General features: G+C 49.9%; 1 protein-coding gene across 1 annotated transcript in view; it reads left to right on the forward strand.

Annotated features, from left to right (window-relative positions):
* Positions 1-500: 500 nt before the first annotated feature.
* The window catches only part of TG (thyroglobulin), a gene marked incomplete at its 5' end in the record, with an annotated part of 218,433 nt that continues 200,195 nt past the window's right edge, over positions 501-18,738 (forward strand). The window contains 10 exons of the mRNA XM_079134473.1: positions 501-567; positions 1,575-1,683; positions 2,719-2,816; positions 3,838-4,041; positions 4,364-4,523; positions 11,985-12,091; positions 12,552-12,695; positions 12,893-13,078; positions 16,070-17,167; positions 17,514-18,101. Coding sequence (XP_078990599.1) covers positions 501-567; positions 1,575-1,683; positions 2,719-2,816; positions 3,838-4,041; positions 4,364-4,523; positions 11,985-12,091; positions 12,552-12,695; positions 12,893-13,078; positions 16,070-17,167; positions 17,514-18,101 — 2,761 coding nt within the window. The remainder of the gene's footprint in view (positions 568-1,574; positions 1,684-2,718; positions 2,817-3,837; positions 4,042-4,363; positions 4,524-11,984; positions 12,092-12,551; positions 12,696-12,892; positions 13,079-16,069; positions 17,168-17,513; positions 18,102-18,738) is intronic.

Here is an 18,738-nt window from a genome sequence, read left to right on the forward strand (position 1 = left end):
TCGCCTGTTTTGGTCTCTGCCATAACGTCGTTGCTAGGATAGTGCCTGCAACCCTTGGGCTCTAAAAATGATGTTGGAGAGAGGAAGGGAAGGAAAGAAAAAGGAAGGGCCTGTGAGCAGCTGGGAAGGAGGGAGGGAGGGTCCCAAGGGGGAGGGGTGGCTTTCCCCAACCGGGGCATGTTTCTGTCACCAGGACACCAAGGAACGAAGAGCGACGCGGAAAAAAGGGTTGTGAAGCCACCCCCACCCTGTGCAAGCTGGCTTCACTCCTGTGCCCACATTGCTGGCTAGACAAGGTTCGCGTGCCCCACTGGTCTCTCAAGGGTCCTCAGAGGGTGCAGACGCAGGTGGAGGGGACTCCTCGTGACCAGCGGAGTGAGCTGCTGCCCCACTGAGAGCCCTTGAGTGGAAGGACTGCCAGCCACGGCGCTATAAAGCACCCTGGCCAGAGGACCAGGGTGGACAGCGCTCTCCTCTTCATCCCAGGAAGGGCCAGGAGGATGGCCCTGGTCCTGTGGGTCGCTAGCCTGTTAGGCTCGGCCTGCTCCGTGTCCGCCAACATCTTCGGTGAGTTCTGCGATTGGGGCCGTGGAGCAGAGCGGGGAGGGAGCTTCCAGACCCGGAGTCAGTCAGCTAGACTCTGCCCAGGGCCTTTAAACAGGTGCCGCCTAATGTAACCCCCACCAGCGCTCGGAGGCCGGCTGTGTACAAACGAGGCACAGGTTCAGAGAGGTGACCTGAATTGCCCAGTGTCACAGAGCTGTGATTGGTAGAATGGAGAGGGGAAGCTAGATCTTCCTAATTCAAGTCTAACTCCCCTCATCCCACTCTTGGGGCAAATTTTTGACATTGACATGATTTATTTTTTTTATCTCATTTGCTACCCCATGGTCTATGTCATGCATTCAAGTATTTAGAAGTCACCAGGGGGCTGATGACTTTTCAAATCATCAGCCAAATGTGTGTCAAATGTGTGACATAAATTAAATCTCCCTGAGGAGCAGACTAGACCCCATCACATACTTTTGGGTCAGCCACGTGGCTTTGACTTTGGACTACTGCCAGGCCTCAGCTCCCTCATTTTGAGAACTTCAACAGCACTTCCGGGTGATGCCACTGTGATTCCTGAGTAAGGGGCTCAGGGGCTGCCAGCGAGGGCTTGTGGACGCTGTTAGCACCTCTGTACTCCCCTTTGTGCAGAAGGGGCCACCTCTGCAGGGAGTGGCTTGACAAATTCAAGAACAACTTCTTGATCACCTTCTGACCTGACCCACCAAGAGCTTGGGAGAGATGGGGCCTGGGTTGGGTTATTCTGGAGCCTGTCCTTCCCATCAGCTGACCTTGGGCAGGTTACTTCCACTGCTGAGTCCTGGTGCCACAGGGTGAATGGAGATGTTCTGTCACTCCCAGGGTGAGCTGATGTGGCCCTGGGAAGAGTGGGAGCAGCTGTCACAGTGCAGCAAGACTGTACTGATTAATGACGATGCTGCTAAAAGCATCCACGCTTCAGGTTACGTCTCTGCTGCTGGAGCCTGGCCCGTACCTCCTCTCACTCAGTGCTGCCCTCTGCTTAGAATACCAGGTGGATGCCCAACCGCTCCGTCCCTGTGAGCTGCAGAGGGAAGCAGCCTTTCTGAAGCAGGCTGACCATGTCCCCCAGTGCTCGGAAGATGGTGGCTTCCAGTAAGTCTGACTTCCCGGGATCCCAGGGCCTGAGACGGTGCCAAAGCATCTTGCAACCCCCAGCACACTCCCACGGCTGTGCCCTCCTACTCCTTGGTGTGGATGTGACATGGCGCCCCTCATGTGGTGGGGCCCTTCTCCATTCTCCAGGCGATCTGACCAGGAGAGCCTCCGTCCGACCCTCGCTCATGACTGACATCCCTTCTCCTCCTGCCAACACGTTCACTCCGATTGCTTCCCTAATAAGTGTGTGTGGCTTTCTAATAAAGAGAAAGGGGAGAGAGTTCCTCAGTGTCCCCATGTTCCTGGTGTCCTCGCAGAGGAGTCTGGGTGGTGGGAAGCAGAGGCTGGCTGGCCCTCTGGGCCCGGGTTGCCTCTGACACACCCAGTCTGGTTCTCAGGGCTGCTCTGGGCCACTGGTCAGCCGTGTCCGGAGCGAACTCCTCTCCGGAGAGGGTGTTTGCAGCTGCCCTCTGGCAGCCTTGGGCCCTGGGGTGTTGACGTGTAGTGCAGGGTGGCTGGGCAGCTCTTCCTGCGGAGTCCCTGGAACGTGACGCACCGATGTCCCCCGCTCGGCAGTCATGCCGTCCTCAGGGCTGTGTTCCAACACTCGTCTTGCGCCCTCCTCACGGGCCTAGCCACACTTGGTGCACTCCCAAGGGTGCCGAGAGGCTGCTAGTCTAGAGCTCGAACCCCTGCGAGCTCTGGGGCGAGGAAGGAGGAGGAGGGCGCCTCGCTCCCGTCGGCCTTATTTAGGTTCTCGGTCCCGCCTTTCTTGTTCCCGCCACTTGCAGCTTCGGGTCCGTCCCGTCCTCGGGGCTTTGTGCTTCTCTTCTCCCGGAGCACCTTCTTCTCCCACCCAGGGCCACCTTGCGAGCCTCAGCTTAGCCCTCGCTTCCCTGGGAACAACCCCACGGCCTGGCCTGATCCCACCGGAGCTTCTCCACATCACCAGCAGGCCCCTGGCCTCAGCAGGTTGGAGCCAGCCTGCGGTGTGGGGAGCCTATCACAGTGACACCTCACGTCTTTCCACAGGACCGTCCAGTGCCGGAATGATGGCCGCACCTGCTGGTGTGCGGATGCCGACGGCAGGGAAGTGCCAGGCAGCAGGCAGCAGGGGAGGCCCGTGGCTTGTGAGTGCAGACGGGGCCCCGGGGACGCAGGGGCCTGGCCAGGACTCCCGGCATGCAGGCATAGGCGCAGGTCGGGCAGGGGGCAGTCTCCCCCAGGGCTGCGGGCTGCTGGTTTGAATAAGAAGCGCCCCTGCACACGGGCAAGGCAGGTTTCCTGAGGAGCTCTGTGGAAGTCAAATGACACATTCAAGTCATCTGTTCAGCCACGGTCCTCCACGTGCCAGGCGCTGAGCCTGGCGTCCGGGAAGCAGCGGTGAGGAGGCAGCAGTCTCCATCTGCTTAAGACGGCTGCCATGGCAGGGAGCCAAGAAGCCCAATCCCCAGCTAGGGCTGTGATGCCCTCCAACAAAGGTGTTTGAAGCCAATCACCTTAACGAGGGAAGTGGAGTCCCAGAAACGTGCTGCAGTGGGTAGCTGCTTGGGCTCTGAGGTCACATGGCTGTGTAGCAGGCTCCAGGACAGGGCCAGCTCCTCACACTGTCAGGCAGCATGACCTCGGCCAGCTGCCTGCCTTCTCTGAGCTCCAGCCTCACCTGCAGCATGGATAGACTCTCTCCTAGTGATGTGAGGATTTAACACAGCAGCTTCCCAGGCCCATAGTAGGTATTCAACAGGGGGAAGATGGCTGGCCTTAGTTGCTCTCCCTCATGCACCTGGGAGAAGGCCTTTCAACTCTGTAGATATGGCAAGCAAGGCACAGAGTGGTAGAGCAGCTTCCCAAGGTCACACAGCAAGCCATGAAGAAATCTACATTCAGACAAGCTGTCAACAACTGGCCTGAGTCTCCACGCAGTGCCAGGGCCAGGGAGCATGCACTTGATCGGTGTGCTTCTAGTTGCTCTGCCCTGCTCTGACTCAGTCCACAGGGCGTGAGAGTCCTCTGAAGGCGGTCCTGAGGGTCCTGACTTGCTCAGCTCCCTCTCAGCTGTGTCTCTTGGGGAGGGAGCGGGTGTCCCCCTGGCCTGGGCCCTGGACCGACCTGTGCACTGCAGCACTGCTCTGACACCACTTGTCATCCTAGGTCTGTCCTTCTGCCAGCTGCACAAGCAGCAGATCTTACTGAGTGGCTATATCAACAGCACGGCCACCTCCTACCTCCCTCAGTGTCTCGATTCAGGGGACTACTCGCCTGTGCAGTGTGACCTGCAGCAGAGGCAGTGCTGGTGCGTGGACGCAGAGGGCATGGAGGTGTACGGCACCCGCCAGCTGGGGAGGCCAACGCGATGTAAGTCCCAGGGGTATCAGCACCCAGGGGTGGGGCTCAGCTTCCCTCGCTGCAAACCAGAACCTTCAGGCCCGCAGAGAGCCAGGTCCTAAGAGGAGGAAAGCGTTATGAAGGCGGGTTTATTCCAGCATTTCAAATGGGGGTGATTCATACTCTGAAGCAGAGCGGGATTCCAGCCAACGCTGTGGGTCTCTGGTTGTAGGTCTTAGTCACTGTTGGGTCCTACATGTCACACGGGCAGGATAAGCACATGCATCTCCACTGCAGAAACACATGCACCTCCCGTCCACAGGAATGTAACGATTTTCATGAAAATGTTCAGGTCCAAGGAGCTGTGAGATAAGGAACCGACGTCTTCTCCATGGGGTGGGAGACAAGTCGCCACCCCAGTGTTCTGCAGATGGAGAGTTCACGCCCGTCCAGTGCAAATTTGTCAACACCACGGACATGATGATTTTCGATTTGGTCCATAGCTACAACAGGTAAGGGCAGCTGCCCGGGTGCACTCATCAGCAGACCTCTGCTTGATGAGGCTCACTCACACGTGGGGCGCTCGGGGCTTCGTGGGTCACACAACAGCCTGGTGAAGAGTGAAGAGCTAGCTGCCTTACCCCAAGGCGGCTGATAGACATCTGCAGCGCTATAGCATTTGTAAGCAAGCTGGCAATTGCAATTAAAATTAAATATATATATGCTCTCTGGCCCAGCCAGCCTGTGAAAATGACAACACCAGAACATGGGGCACGTACTGAGTGCCTGCTACACTACTTTCATTATAGTAGAAAATGGGGAAAAAACCGATGGTCGAGAAGTGGGTGGTGAATAAATGTGTACACGCCATGCGTATTTCTGCAGCCATTCAGAAGGGTGAGCGCGTTAGAGCTGGACAGTCCACTTGGAGGGGCTTCCGCAGCTATCAGGATTACATGATGAGTCTCAAAGCTAAGTAACAGCATGATTTAACCTGTAAGAAGGAAACAAGCAGAACGACCCTCTGGGTGTGCTTATGTAATTAGGCTAGTGTCTGCAGGACTGCAGGGATAGAGATGTGAATGAGCACGGGCCACCGAGAGGGTCAGGGCTGCTGTGGGGAATGGGGAGTGGGCAGAAGGGAGACCAGCAGAAAAGGACAAAGAACGCATGTGAAAAGCATGGGTATGACTGTGTTCATAGGATTTTGTGAAGAATGCATATATATGCACTTGTGAATACCTTTAGTTTTTATTAAGTTTTTTTTTTTTTTTTTTTTTTTTTTCTGTTACTGGAGACTTAACCCAGGGGCACTTTACCACTGAGGTACATCCCCAGTCCTTTTTATTTTTTATTTTGAGACAAGGTCTTGCTAAGTTGCTGAGGCTGGCTTTGAACTTGTGATCCTCCTGCTTCTGCCTCCCAGGTTACTGGGATTACAGGCATGTGCCAGAGCACTTGTAAATAACTTTAATGATTTAAATAACAAATATAAAAAGATAGTTGCTTTATAAATCTTGACCCAAATAGCCAAGTAACGTCTGGCTATTTAAGATTTACACCTACTTATCTTAAATGGCCCCTGCAGACTTCAGATGGAATGGAAGTGTGTAGAGTAAAAAGTTTTCTTTTTACTAATCTGTAAACACTGACAGGAGTTCTGCAGAGGAGCTGTGTCCTCTATGTGACTGGCCTCCCTGAGAGAGGAAATTCTCACAGGCTGTGCCAGGAAAGGCAGCTCAGACCAGCAACCTGTGTTGGTCCCATAGATGAGCTTTTGTGAGCTGCATAACAGGATAAAAATTGGGAATTTTTAGTAGGTTATATCCTACGAACTTTCCATTTTTGTAGGTAAAAGTGTAGCTGAGAATTAACAAATTCATGTTTAACCTAAAGCACAAAATTTTGCATTTATGGTTCTAAAGAACCAGGGCAGGAGGCTACCTGCCCTTGCATGTGGCACCTGGAGGCTGGGCCCGAGCTGTCTCCTGAGATGGAGGCTCACCCACCAGCTTCAGGGTCCCTCTGAGCTTTTCTGCCATACTTCTGCCAACTCCATCCATTTGCCTCACTCTCTGACCCTGTAGCTTTTGCCTTCTTGACCTGCTTTCTGTCTCTGTCACTGCGTAGCAGGGTGACCTGGTGTTCCCATCTCTGAAATGGAGGGTAATCCCTGCTCATTAGTTCACAGTGAAGATCTGATGAGACCTCACTTTTAAAACCATTGAGAGCTGACAAAATTGTAGAGTATCATTCATCTGTAGGGACTTCTCACATATCACCCAGTTTCAGCACAGGTAGCTTGGATTTCCCCCACCCAGGCAACCAGAGAACGGCCTGCCTGTGAGCACGTAGAAACCTCAAATGGCCCGATTTACTCAACACTCAAAGATGCAAACCGGTGGGTCCTCAGTTCAAATGATTGCTCACTACATCCAGGGAATTTTACATCCTTTTATTTATTGTAACACTCACGGAAATAATTTTGTAATCAGTCTCCAGAATGCAAACAAGGAATCTGAAAAGAAGTTAAGGAACTCAGAAAGCATAATTAGTGTGTTCCAGAGCTGTCTGTCTCCTTTATGGGCAAACGCGAGTTGTATCTGTCTCCCCCCAAACCCCTGGCATGTAGCACAGAGTCTTTCACACAGCAGGACCACAATAAATGCTTAATGAATAGCAAGAAGCACCAAGGAACTGTGTGTAGTTACTGCGTTGAGGTGATGGAAAAATTCACAGCTATTTCCACAAGAGGACAGTGTAGTTCAATGCAAAAATTGAGAATGAAGCATCTGTTGTTAACATTCAAAAAAAGTTCCCTCCCGAAATGGGCTCCTTCCTTTTTGGTCTCGGAGCAAATTCTGGTTTAGGAAGATCATGGGAAGGGTGGGGTGGTTGGTTACTGCAAGCGCAACAGGAATCAGGGATTTTCTGATACTTATGTAGACCTGGCCAGTCCCAGGCTCAGTGACTCTTTGGGCAAAGTGGAAGGATCTCTGGAAGCCAGATGAAGAGTAGGCTTAACACCTGGGTTGCCAAATAAAATACAGGATGGCCAGGTACAGCTGAATTTCAGACAGACAAAGGGTAATTTTCTTAGCACAGGTCCTCACATTGCATTAAACCTTTTAAGCCAGGTTGGGGGTGGGGGATAGCATAATCACCACCCGATCCCGAGTTTGAACAGAACGGCTGGATGGGGAAGAGCAGAGTGGTGCTGGGAGTTGGCTCTGACTCCGGAGTGGGGGTGGCCGACTTTGGAGCAGATGACAGAGTGGGTGACTGGGAGATGAGCAGGATCCGGGAAATATTTACCAGGTGGAGTCTGCAAAAAGTACTGAAGAGACAAGAATATGGGGTGGAGGAAGAGTCGGGGATTACCTGCTGGCCTGTTTTCTAGGTGGATGGTCAAGAATGGGTTTGGAAAGGAAAGCCACAATTTGACTTTGGAATACTAGAACTGAGGGCATTCATTTAAGTGGAGACGTGGCATTGGGCAGCTTAATGACTAAGGCGACTCAAACTTCTTAGGAACAAGCCTCACCTCAAACGCCTCAGCACCTTATGCCGTCCTAACTGTCCAATGGAAGTGGGCAGGGCAGGTACATCTTAATATGTGCCAAAATTGGAATGTGGAAGAGACCACATGGAGATATCTTGGCAGATGCATCCTCTGATACCATCATAGGAGACCTATGTGGTACTTGGTTCTGCCTCAGGCACTGGGCTATGCCACAGCCTGTCTCTTAAGAAGCACCCACTGTCGTGCAGGACAAATACACATTAGCAGCAAATGTGTTGCTAACTGGTAGTTAGGTTCTGGAGGAGCACCCAAGGGAGGAAGTCGAGCATCTGGCTGAGGAGGGTTGTTGCTGCCTGAGCCCAGAGGCATGACTCCTACTTTGCAGATGGCCTGCCTGGATGTCTGGTGGGGACTAGCTTTATTAAGTCTGGGTCGCCCACAGTTTGAGCATAAACTCAGCAATGCCATCACCTGCCCCTCCTCTAGATTTTTCTTTTTTGAGGATTCTTCTATGATCACCCTGAGATGATCAACAAAAGGCAAGCAACTTTTTCCACCAGATTCATTGTGCATTACTTTGAAGCATTGCATTGATTTTATCTTTGTTCTTTCTTCACATATGCACAGAACAAGACAAAAGTAGAAACCAGAGGAAATTGGGAGGACAAAGTAAGGATAGAAGAGCAGAATAAATCAAGGTGCTGGTTAGGTGTCACGTACCTGTAATTCCAGCACCACAGGAGGCTGAGGCAGGAGGACTCCAAGTTCAAGGTCAGCCTCAGCATCTCAGCAAGGACCTAAGCAACTTAGCAAGACTCTGTCTCAGAACAAAAAGTGAAAAGGACTGGGGATGTGGCTTAGCAAGACTCTGTCTCAGAACAAAAAGTGAAAAGGACTGGGGATGTGGCTCAGTGAAAAAGCACCTCTGAGTTCAGTCTGCAGTACCCCTCCCTCCCAAAAAAGAATAAGTCAGAGCAGAGACTGGCAAATAATTGATTCACACCAATCATTCTGTAAAGTTACAGCAAGTGGGAGAAGCTTCGTATTTGTCTCTGAACTCCCTACATCCAGAGAAAAGATGAAAAGTCTGTTATACAGTTTCTACCAGATAAAAAGAAGTCAGTTTCTCAAGGGAGCATATTTTTTTAATCCTATTGAGGATGGAGGAAACATTGGTCCTTGGATCCACACAAAGGGGGCAACATGCCATATGCCATGTGGGCCTGTATGACCGGACAATGTCGGGATACCAGTGAACCGTGAAACCACTGGTTTCCTAAGGCCAGCGCTCACAGAAGCAGCAGGCACCGGATTTCCGCACTCTATTTCAGTGACTCGGTCGCTTGGTTGCCAGCGGCAATTCCCTTCCACACTCGTCTCTCTCTGACTGCCAACACCTCTGTTTCTCCTCTGCCCACTGTGGTCTGTCTTCCACTTGGAAGTTGGAGGCATGATAATAATCCTCCTAGACATATTCCCTATTCTTCCTTCTCTCCTGGTTGAGTCGCCCTTCTTGGCGCTAGGATCCCACTCATTTCACCACCTTTAGCAGTATTCTTGGCCCAACCCAGCTGAGCCCAGTATATGGATGGAGCCAGGACTGACTTTCAGGTCAGTTTCAGAAGTCTGAATTTCCTTGGTTGATGTGAGATATAAAATGTAATGAGAAGTCAAAAGCACAGCAGAAACCCTCGTGTCCTAGTGACAATCAGTCACCAATAGCAAAAGCAATGACAAAACAATATTAATAGGGCAAATTATTATGCCTGAGATGGAGTCCAAAATTCATAGCGAGTGGCATCATTTAAAAAATCATCCACAAAAATCAGGTTGTAGTAGATTGGATTGTAGGAACACAAGTGGTTGGAATGACGTGGAGCTTGGACTCACTGCTGGTTGCAGGGTAGGCCTCCAAAGGACCATGTTCCGTTTAAGCAGCAGGCTTACCATCTGGCCACCCTCTGTATTGAAAGAGCACTGAACGTGAACTCAGGGTACCTGGCCCAGCTAGGTGAGCTTGACTTGACCACATCACCACTCTGAATTCCTGATTTCTCATTTGTGAAATGGAGAATTTGTAAAAGGACTGTTGCAAGAATTAACCGAGATAAAAATGGCAAGGGCTTGGCATTAGTACCTGATTGTTCAATTCTTATCATTTTTGAGGAGTGATAAACAGCAGTCATCACGTGTGGCTAGACCAGGACAGGAATTCTGACATGTCCAGCTTCAGGCCTTTAGCTCTTCTCACTATGTATAGAATTGGCAAGAAGGGGTTAAAAATGGCAGCACAGAGCATCTGCCCCAGAAGTGAAGAAAGGACAGCCCTAGTGACTCTAGGCACAACAGGTAGCTTTAGAGCAATCTTCCTGGGAGGACAAGATCATCCTTCCCCCAGCTGAAGCCAGGGCAACCTCCAGTATGCAGGAAGGGGAGATAGCAGGAAGTGGGGTCCATGCCAAGAGCACAGATAGGTCCAGGTATTAGGCCCTTTCTAAGACCATTCCTGCTGAGAATGAGGGTTTTGACCATAACATGGTTGAGTGAAATAACATAAAGACCCTGGAGGTCATGCCTTTCCTGGGCAAGAGGCTAAAGTGGGCCTCTTGTTGCATCAGCAGAGCATGAACTGAGAATGACTTGAAGTCCCTGCACCTTGTGCTAGAATGAAGCCTCCAGGTGACTGGTCAATGTGCATATCCAACACACATATCTTCAATACCTATTAGATGCCAGATAATGCCAGAGGTGTTGGGAATTCAGAGGAGACTGTCAGAATGTAGCCACATGCCTTGCAGGATAAGGGGGAAAAGCCAGGTACAGCCAAACACACGATGAGGGACACCACTGGCAGAGGCAGATATCATGTGGTGGCTAAGAGGAGGGCGAGCACACCAGTTCTCACTTCTAGACCAAGATGGCGGCACACACACCTCACTATCTCAGTCTCTAGAATGAAGATGAAAATAATACCACCTTCCTTTTATGAGCATTAAATGGATTAAAGGAATCAATATATATTAGACATCTTTTGCAAAGTAGTACTCAATAAATAGCAATAAGTCTTATACTATTTTTAGTATTTTTAGAACTGAATTTTCCCAGTTTCCAAAATACATATGTGCCCCCTATCAGCGGCAACTGGGCAAAGTATGTTTGCAACACACTTACGGTAAGATTCCTTTTTAGATAACCCACAGACACACAGTGACAGATAAAACAACATGGAAAAAAGCCATAATTTTGAAGTGTTTACATAGCTTTTGTTTTGAAAATTCACTTCCATTCAAATTAGTTAATCCTTGTCACACTCCCATGTTCAGATCTGGGTGGCTCCCACCGTGTGTTGTCCGGCAGTGCTGGTTTCCATAGTGGTAGCTGCCATGGGCGCATGCCATTTTAGACACACTGCAGTCTTTCTACATAATGTCATGTTCACCATTAGCTAGTGTTCATAAGTAGCTTCCTCAGCTCCAGGATTTTATTCCATTAGGAGATTGACTATGCTTCTTAATTTTCCCATCACTGAATACTAAAGTTATTTTCAGGATTTTGCTGCAAGGGATTACATAGCACGGGTCTGTTAGTGCCAAGAGCTATGGCTGCCATGAACTTACTACTTGGGGATTAACCCCAGACCTAGGTAGAAACCATGATGAGGCTCCAGGTGCTAGTTATATGGGGATTGGAAAAAAAAAAAGAGTCTTGATGTTGTGTAAAGATGAAAAATTCCTCTCTGGTTGATAACATTGCATCTGGGAAGAATTTCTCAATCTAGCTTACCATATCTTAGCTTCCTCCTAATTTTAGGATGGGGGCCTAACCAGTCTCTACCAATTGCCAGGGTACACATGACTAAGGCTGACTTTCCCTCAACTTAAGAGGTGGTGCCCTTGTTTGTGACATCATATTGATTTTGTGTTTTTCTTTAACTATGGAATGAAAATTTCCTTCTTAAAGACCTCCTATTGTAGAATCTTTTCAAAGTCTTGAAAAGTTGTAAAGATCCTTGAAATCATTTGATCTCACAAAATTAGATCATCTTTAGTGTACGACATGTTTGCAATGCAAACTTGACTTTTTGTCTCTAGAGTTATATGCTGGCAAGGGAGCCAGTTAATGCAGCATTCACCACCTGGTTTCACCTGGCTCTGAGAGACACCTGCATGGATATAAATTGGCCAAAGGCTACAAGTGAGGAAAACAGCTAATGAGTAGAGGTTAACTCATTCCAGCTTTCCTTTACCAGGTCCAGCCTTGCTCTGATGGGCAAGATCAGGTTAGGAAAGGAACCCACTTTCTGCAAGATGCATGGGGTGAAGGGCAGGGGAGCCCAAAGCATGCGTTCCTTCTCCCTGGGTGAGGAGGTAGCCACCTCTCTTCTGATGAGAAGAGCTAGAGTTGTCGCCCTTCGTATGAAGTGGTGACCATAAGTCTCATTCTCTCTCAGGTTTCCAGATGCATTCGTGACCTTCAGTTCCTTCCGGAGCAGGTTCCCTGAGGTGTCTGGGTACTGTTACTGTGCTGACAGCCAAGGGCGGGAACTGGCGGAGACAGGTGAGTGAGCACACCTCGGGCCACCTGGAGGGGGAGAGTGCCATTACCACGCTGGAGAGCTTAAGCATCATTACAAGTAAAGCAGAAGCAGCACTGTGCCTGCTCCCCTGCCCGGCTGCCGTGGGTATGGATGGGGAAGTGGCCTTTGCAAACTTCCACTAGTGATACCCTGAATGCCTCTGCTGCTAGCCCACAGGGCACCCCCATTTATGCTGAAAGGGGAGAGGCAGCTCTGCTTGGTGAGTGGACACACTGGATTTCCACCTCTCATTACTAGGCAGCCGTGAGCAGCCTGCCCAATTAGAGAGGCAGCCCTGATTCTGGAAACCACCGAAGTATTGTTTAGACCCAGTACATAACGATGTTGGGAAAAACTCTGTCCCTCTGATATCTGTCCAGAGTGGTCAGGACTTTCTTTCTCAAGGAGTCATCCCTGAAAGGCTGGCTGTCTTTTGCTTAGGTTTGGAGTTGTTACTGGATGAAATTTATGACACCATCTTTGCTGGCCTGGACCTGCCTTCCACCTTCGCTGAAACCACCCTGTACCGGATACTGCAGAGACGGTTCCTGGCCATTCAGTCAGTCATCTCCGGCAGATTCCGGTGTAAGTAGAGAGCTGCCAACATATGTGTGTAGAATTCTGCTAGAGGGAATGGCCTGGATTTTAGGACTGCTGCAGTCTGCCTAGCTGCAGACTCCATTTGAGGAAGTGCAGGGATTTAAAAATGTACAATACCAGATAGCAAAGCCTGCTGTGAACACCTCAAACACTCTCTCCTTTACCGCGTGGATATCTTCTAGGCCCCACAAAGTGTGAAGTGGAGCAATTTGCAGCGACCAGCTTTGGCCACCCCTATATTCCAAGCTGCAGCCGCAATGGAAACTACGGGGCCGTGCAGTGCCAGACAGAAGGGCCATGTTGGTGTGTGGATGCCCAGGGGAAGGAGATCCCTGGAACCCGGCAGCAAGGGGAGCTGCCATCTTGCGGTGGGTTTCTTCTCAAGGGCAGGCTATCCTCCTCTGCTGTCCTGGATTACTTTCACTGTTTCTGGGGACTATCCTGTATTCCAGCCCATTAATTAACTGTCCACTGAGTGTGCCCCTCAGGCCCCTCCAGCTCGATGTGCCTGAAATGTGGTTCATTGCCACAAACTTCCAACTTGTGTATCATCTTGTGCCAGACCTGGTTGCTTCCTCAGGGAGCTTAGGGAATATCCAGGGGCTCAGAGGTGAAGAAAAGAAAGTCGAGTTCACAGGTGCCATGGGAGAAGTTTGTCTAGGGAGCTGAAGAAGCATAAAGGGGCAAGTTTGTCAGTTCTGTCTTGCAGTGTGTGTGAGGAGGTGGGGCCTGGGGAGTGTTCTGGAAGGGGTGCCACTGGATCAGAGGAAGATGCTTCCTGAAGGAGGAAAGTGGGGACAGGCTCTCCACAGAGAGCGCAAGAGAAGGAATAAGAGGCATGGACCACGGGCATTGCTCTGCTGCGGGACACTTGGTGGGCGAGGAGGGGAGAGAAAAAACTTGGAGTGTGACTGGGAGCTTTGCTGTGCACTCTAAGACTTGGGGGAGCCCAGGAACAAGATGGCAGGGTCTTACATAGCCAGGGCTTGGGGCCTTCATGCTGGAAGTCGGGGGAGACTGAGGCTTCAAGCTGGAGATGCCATAATGGGCTTTGTGTGTAAGCCAGAATCACCCAGAAAGGTCAGAAGAGAGACTGAAAGGAGCATTGGACTGGAGGCCAGGAACCAACTGGAAGGCCATTGTGGTGTCCTGCAGAGAGATGACGGTTGTATTAAGAAGTCGTCACCACTGGGCAGCTTAGAACAACCACAGTTCATGATCTCACAGTTCTGGGGGCTGGAAGTCCAAAATTATGGTGTCAGTAGGGCCACACTCTCTCCAGGGGCTCTAGAGGAGGGGCTCCCCTGCCTTTCCCAAGCTCATGGTGGTGGCCAGCGATCCTTGGCATTCTCTGGCTGTGGTGACATAATTCTAGTCTTTGTCTCCATTGTCATTTGCTGTCTTCCCCATGTGTGTCTGTTTTCTTCAAACAAGAACATAAACAGTCACATTGTACTAGGAGACCCCTTATTCAGTATGACTTGATCTTACTTAACCAATTAAATATATAATGACCCTTTTGCTAAATAGGACTGAATTCTTTAGCTCTGGAAAGAATTTGAGGGACACTGCTCAACTCAGTATAGAGACCAAGTATTAAAGTAGAAGAAGTATTATGGTTTGAACATAAAATGTCCCCCAAAAGTTTACACACTGAAGGCTTGGTTCCCAATGCAACAATGTTCAAAGATGGGGCATTTGGGAAGGGGTTGGATCATGAAGACTCTGACCTCACCATTGGATGAATTCATTGATGGATTAATAACTGAGTAGACTATTGGAAACTGCAGGAAGTGGGGCCTAGTTGAAGGGAGTGTGTCCTTGGGGACATGTCCTTGGGGACTCTATCTTGTCCTTAGCCCCTTTGTCCCTCTCTCTCTGCTTCCCTAATGTCATGAAGTCAGCAGCTTTGCTCTGCCATGCTCTTCGACCCATAGGTTCTGCCTTACCTTAGTCTCAGAAACAATGGAACCATCTGACCATGAACTGAAACCATGAGTCAAAATAAATCTTTCCTCTTTTAAGCTGTTTTTTTTTTTTCAGGAATTTTGTCACAATAATGGAAAGCTGACTAACACAGTGGGAACTATCACTAGTCATTCCAGTAAGAGCCTGTTCCATCTTGCCAGTGACATCTCGAGGACATTGCTAATGGGGGTCAGGGAGGAGTCTAGGAGTTCTCATGGCTTTCGCCTTGGGCCAGCTGGATGGCTCAGGAAGACTTAAAACAGGGAGACAGGGATGCATGTCTTTGTGTAACTTCAATATGGACATGTATTAAATTTCATTAAGTAGTTGTTATTGGAAACTGTAGGAAGTGGGGCCTAGTTGAAGGGAGTACGTCCTTGGGGACATGTCCTTGGGAACTCTATCTTGTCCTTAGCCCCTTTGTCCTTAAATTTCTCCAACTTACACTTTGAATATTCTGTTTGGTTGTATTCTATCTGCGAAGTGTGAGGACATTAGGAAAGAGGATTTTGAGGTTCTATCGTGGAGGCACTTAAAAATCATCTTTCAGTTCTTTTTATTTTTTGGCAAGGGGAGTGGTGGCTACTGGGGATTGAACTTAGGGGCACTTGACAACTGAGCCACATTCCCAGCCCTAATTTTTGTACTTTATTTAGAGACAGGGTCTCACTTAGGTGCTTAGCGCCTCCCAAACTCCTGGGATTCCAGGTGTTGAAAACCTAGAGAACGTTAAGCCTTCCACTTTCGGGTGGAGGTGAAGGACTGACTATTCAAATGAAAGACAGTAACTCTCTCAGGTGAACAGAGAAGTCACAATGGGCCACATGTTTTTACCTTTTCTCACTGTGCCTCAGTGCTATTGCTGTGGATGCAAGTGTCCAGTGTGTCTGTTGGGTGGGGTTATGGGTATAGTACAGTATAGTACGGTAAATAACACGTTTCCTATATTTTTAATATTGTGTATTACAATATCGGGAAATATTCCTATTTAATGACATCTGCTAAGACCCTATTTCTAAATAAGGTCCCATTCAGAGGCTCTAGGTAGATATGAGTACTTTTTCGGGGGCAGCCGTTCAACCCAGTATAGTCAGCAGATGTGGTCAGAGTCTCAGGAACTGGCTCAACATCTATGAGACTCACTTTAGAAAAGAATGGGCCCCTAAGGAAAGGCAGGAGAGTGACCGTGCGGCCTGGAAGTCACTCCCCAAAGTGGCCACACACAGATAGATGGCTCAGAGTGAAAGAAAAAAGGAACAGGAAGAAAGCGGTCCCAAATGTAGGTGTTCTGGATGGAATTCTTGGCACCTGGCTGCCAGAAAAGCCCGAGGGCTGTCTCAGGGTCGCCTGTGATGCTGAGACCACGTCTCTGCCTTCTTTGTCTCCTGCAGCTGAAGACCAGTCTTGTGCCTCAGAAAGGCGGCAGGCCTTGACCAGGCTCTACTTTGGGACCTCAGGCTACCTCAGCCAGCATGACTTGTTCTCCGGTCCTGGGGAAAGGCGGGTCCCTCAGAGAGGAACCAGGTCAGCCACATCCTGCCCACCCTTGATCAAGGAGCTCTTGGTTGACTCGGGGCTTCTCCGCCCAATGGTGCAGGGGCAGGAGCCACAGTTCTCTGCACCAGAGAGTCTACTCAAAGAAGCCGTCAGGGCTATTTTTCCCTCCCGAGAGCTGGCTCGTCTTGCCCTTCAGTTTACCACAAACCCAAAGCGACTCCAGCAAAACCTTTTTGGAGGAAAATTTTTGGTAAATGTTGGCCAGTTTAACTTGTCTGGAGCCCTTGGCATAAGGGGCACATTTAACTTCAGTCAATTTTTCCAGCAACTTGGTCTCTCAGGCTTCCAGAATGGAGGGGGACCGATAGACCTAGCCAAGACACTCTCTGTGGGATTGGATTCAAATTCTGCCACAGAAACCCTCAGTGCTTCTAAGGACTCTGCTATGAATAAGTCAATTGTGGGCAGCTTTGGCTTTAAAGTTAACTTGCAAGAGAACCAAAAGGCCTTAAAATTCCTTGCTTCTCTCCTGGAGCTTCCAGAATTCATTGTCTTCCTGCAGCATGCTATTTCTGTACCAGAAGATGTGGCCAGGGACCTCGGTGATGTGATGGAAATGGCGCTCAGCTCCCAGGCCTGTGAGCAGACCCCTGGCAGGCTTTTTGTCCCCTCATGCACAACTGAAGGAAGCTACGCAGATGTCCAGTGCTTTGCTGGAGAGTGCTGGTGTGCGGATGCCCGGGGCAAAGAACTTCCTGGCTCCAGAGTCAGAGGTGGACGACCCAGGTGCCCCACAGAGTGTGAGAAGCAACGGGCTCGCGGTCAAAGCCTCATGGGCAGCCAGCCTGCTGGGTCCAGCTTGTTTGTCCCTTCTTGTACTAGTGAGGGACATTTCCTGCCCGTCCAGTGCTTCAATTCTGAGTGCTACTGCGTGGATGCCGAGGGTCAGGCTATTCCTGGGACTCGGAATATAATTGGCGAACCCAAGCAATGTAAGTCTGTTCAGTCCTTCTTTGGGCCCCAAAACCCCATGCATTGCAGAAACATGAATTTGCTGATGGTGAAAGGGCAGACCTGAATTAATGGCAATTAGGTGCTTAAATTAGCAATTATCCAGGAAAGCATGGCTAATATTAAGCATTCTAAGGAATGAAGTGACTTCAAAGAAATGACACATGTTTCACGGTACTTTCAACAGCTGGTCTCAACAGTGCCTATTTAGTCATGAGTCGACCCTCATCTAAGTGTTAATGGGGTTCGGACAGTTAGGTCTCATCTTGGTTTTTCTGGCTTATTAAACTTGCTAATCTGAAGCACCTGCTCCTTGTTTCTCCCCAGGTCCCACCCCCTGTCAGTTGCAGGCCGAGCAAGCTTTCCTTGGGACCATGCAGGCGCTGCTGGCCAACTCCAGCTCGCCACTCACCCTCTCCAGCATCTACATCCCACAGTGCAGTGTCGGGGGACAGTGGAGACCAGTGCAGTGTGATGGGCCCCCTGAGCAGGCCTTTGAGTGGTACGAGCGATGGAAGGCCCAGAACAAGGATGGCCAAGTGCTGACCCCGGCTGCACTACTAATGAAGGTTATGAGCTATAGAGAAGCAGCTTCCGGAAACTTCCGTCTTTTCATTCAAAACTTGTATGAGACTGGCCAACAAGGCATCTTTCCGGTGTTGGCTCAGTATTCTTCCCTCCAGGATGTGCCCCTGGCATTGTTGGAAGGGAATTCGACTTGGCCCGGCGAGAACACCCTCCTGGATCCCTACCTCTTTTGGCAGATCCTAAATGGCCAGCTTGGCCGATACCCAGGGCCCTACTCAGACTTTAGCACACCTTTGGCACACTTTGACCTTCGGAGCTGCTGGTGTGTGGATGAGGCTGGCCTGGAGCTAGAAGGAACTCGGGCAGAGCCAAGCAAGGTCCCAACATGTGAGTTAACTCATGTGAAGAACCGAATTTGTGTTTTCTCAAAAAGGATGTCCAGGGGGAGGGCATTAAGTGCCAAGGCTGGAATGGAGTTGAGAGATGTCCAGGTGCATTCCTAGTGCGGGCTGAAAGAATCCAGCTTACAGAGGGAGGTGAATTCCCTCCCACATCTGCATAGTCAGGTGTTGGCAAGGGAAATGCAGTCCATTTTTAATTATCATATAATCGATTATTTAAATCACATACCTTAGATGTTTTCTGATGTCTTCTGTGTACAAAGCATTGTCTTAGCACCTATGAAGGCTATGGTGGTGACCATTACTAGCTCTTGGCCTCCCATGCTTATGCTTGATTGAACTCGGATAAGGTAAGAGCACCATTTGACTAACCAGCAGGTATCATGGTGGTCCTGTGGCTTGCACAGGGCACTGCTGGTGCTCAGGACCTCAGGAAAGTGTTACCTAAAGTGACTGTCATTGACTTGGAGCAATTCAACTGAGGGACTAACAAAGAGCTGCGATGGAGGTCTGTGGGCTCAGCTTGGTGGCAGGCAGACTTGCAGGATGGTGTGGTGTGTGAGCAGTCAATGAATGAAGCTGACTCTAGGTCCTGAATTAAAATGCCTCATTCCAAATAGCCA

The sequence above is a fragment of the Sciurus vulgaris genome, assembly GCF_902686455.1.
Source record: "Sciurus vulgaris genome assembly, chromosome: 1".
NCBI classification, from domain to species: Eukaryota; Metazoa; Chordata; class Mammalia; order Rodentia; family Sciuridae; genus Sciurus; species Sciurus vulgaris.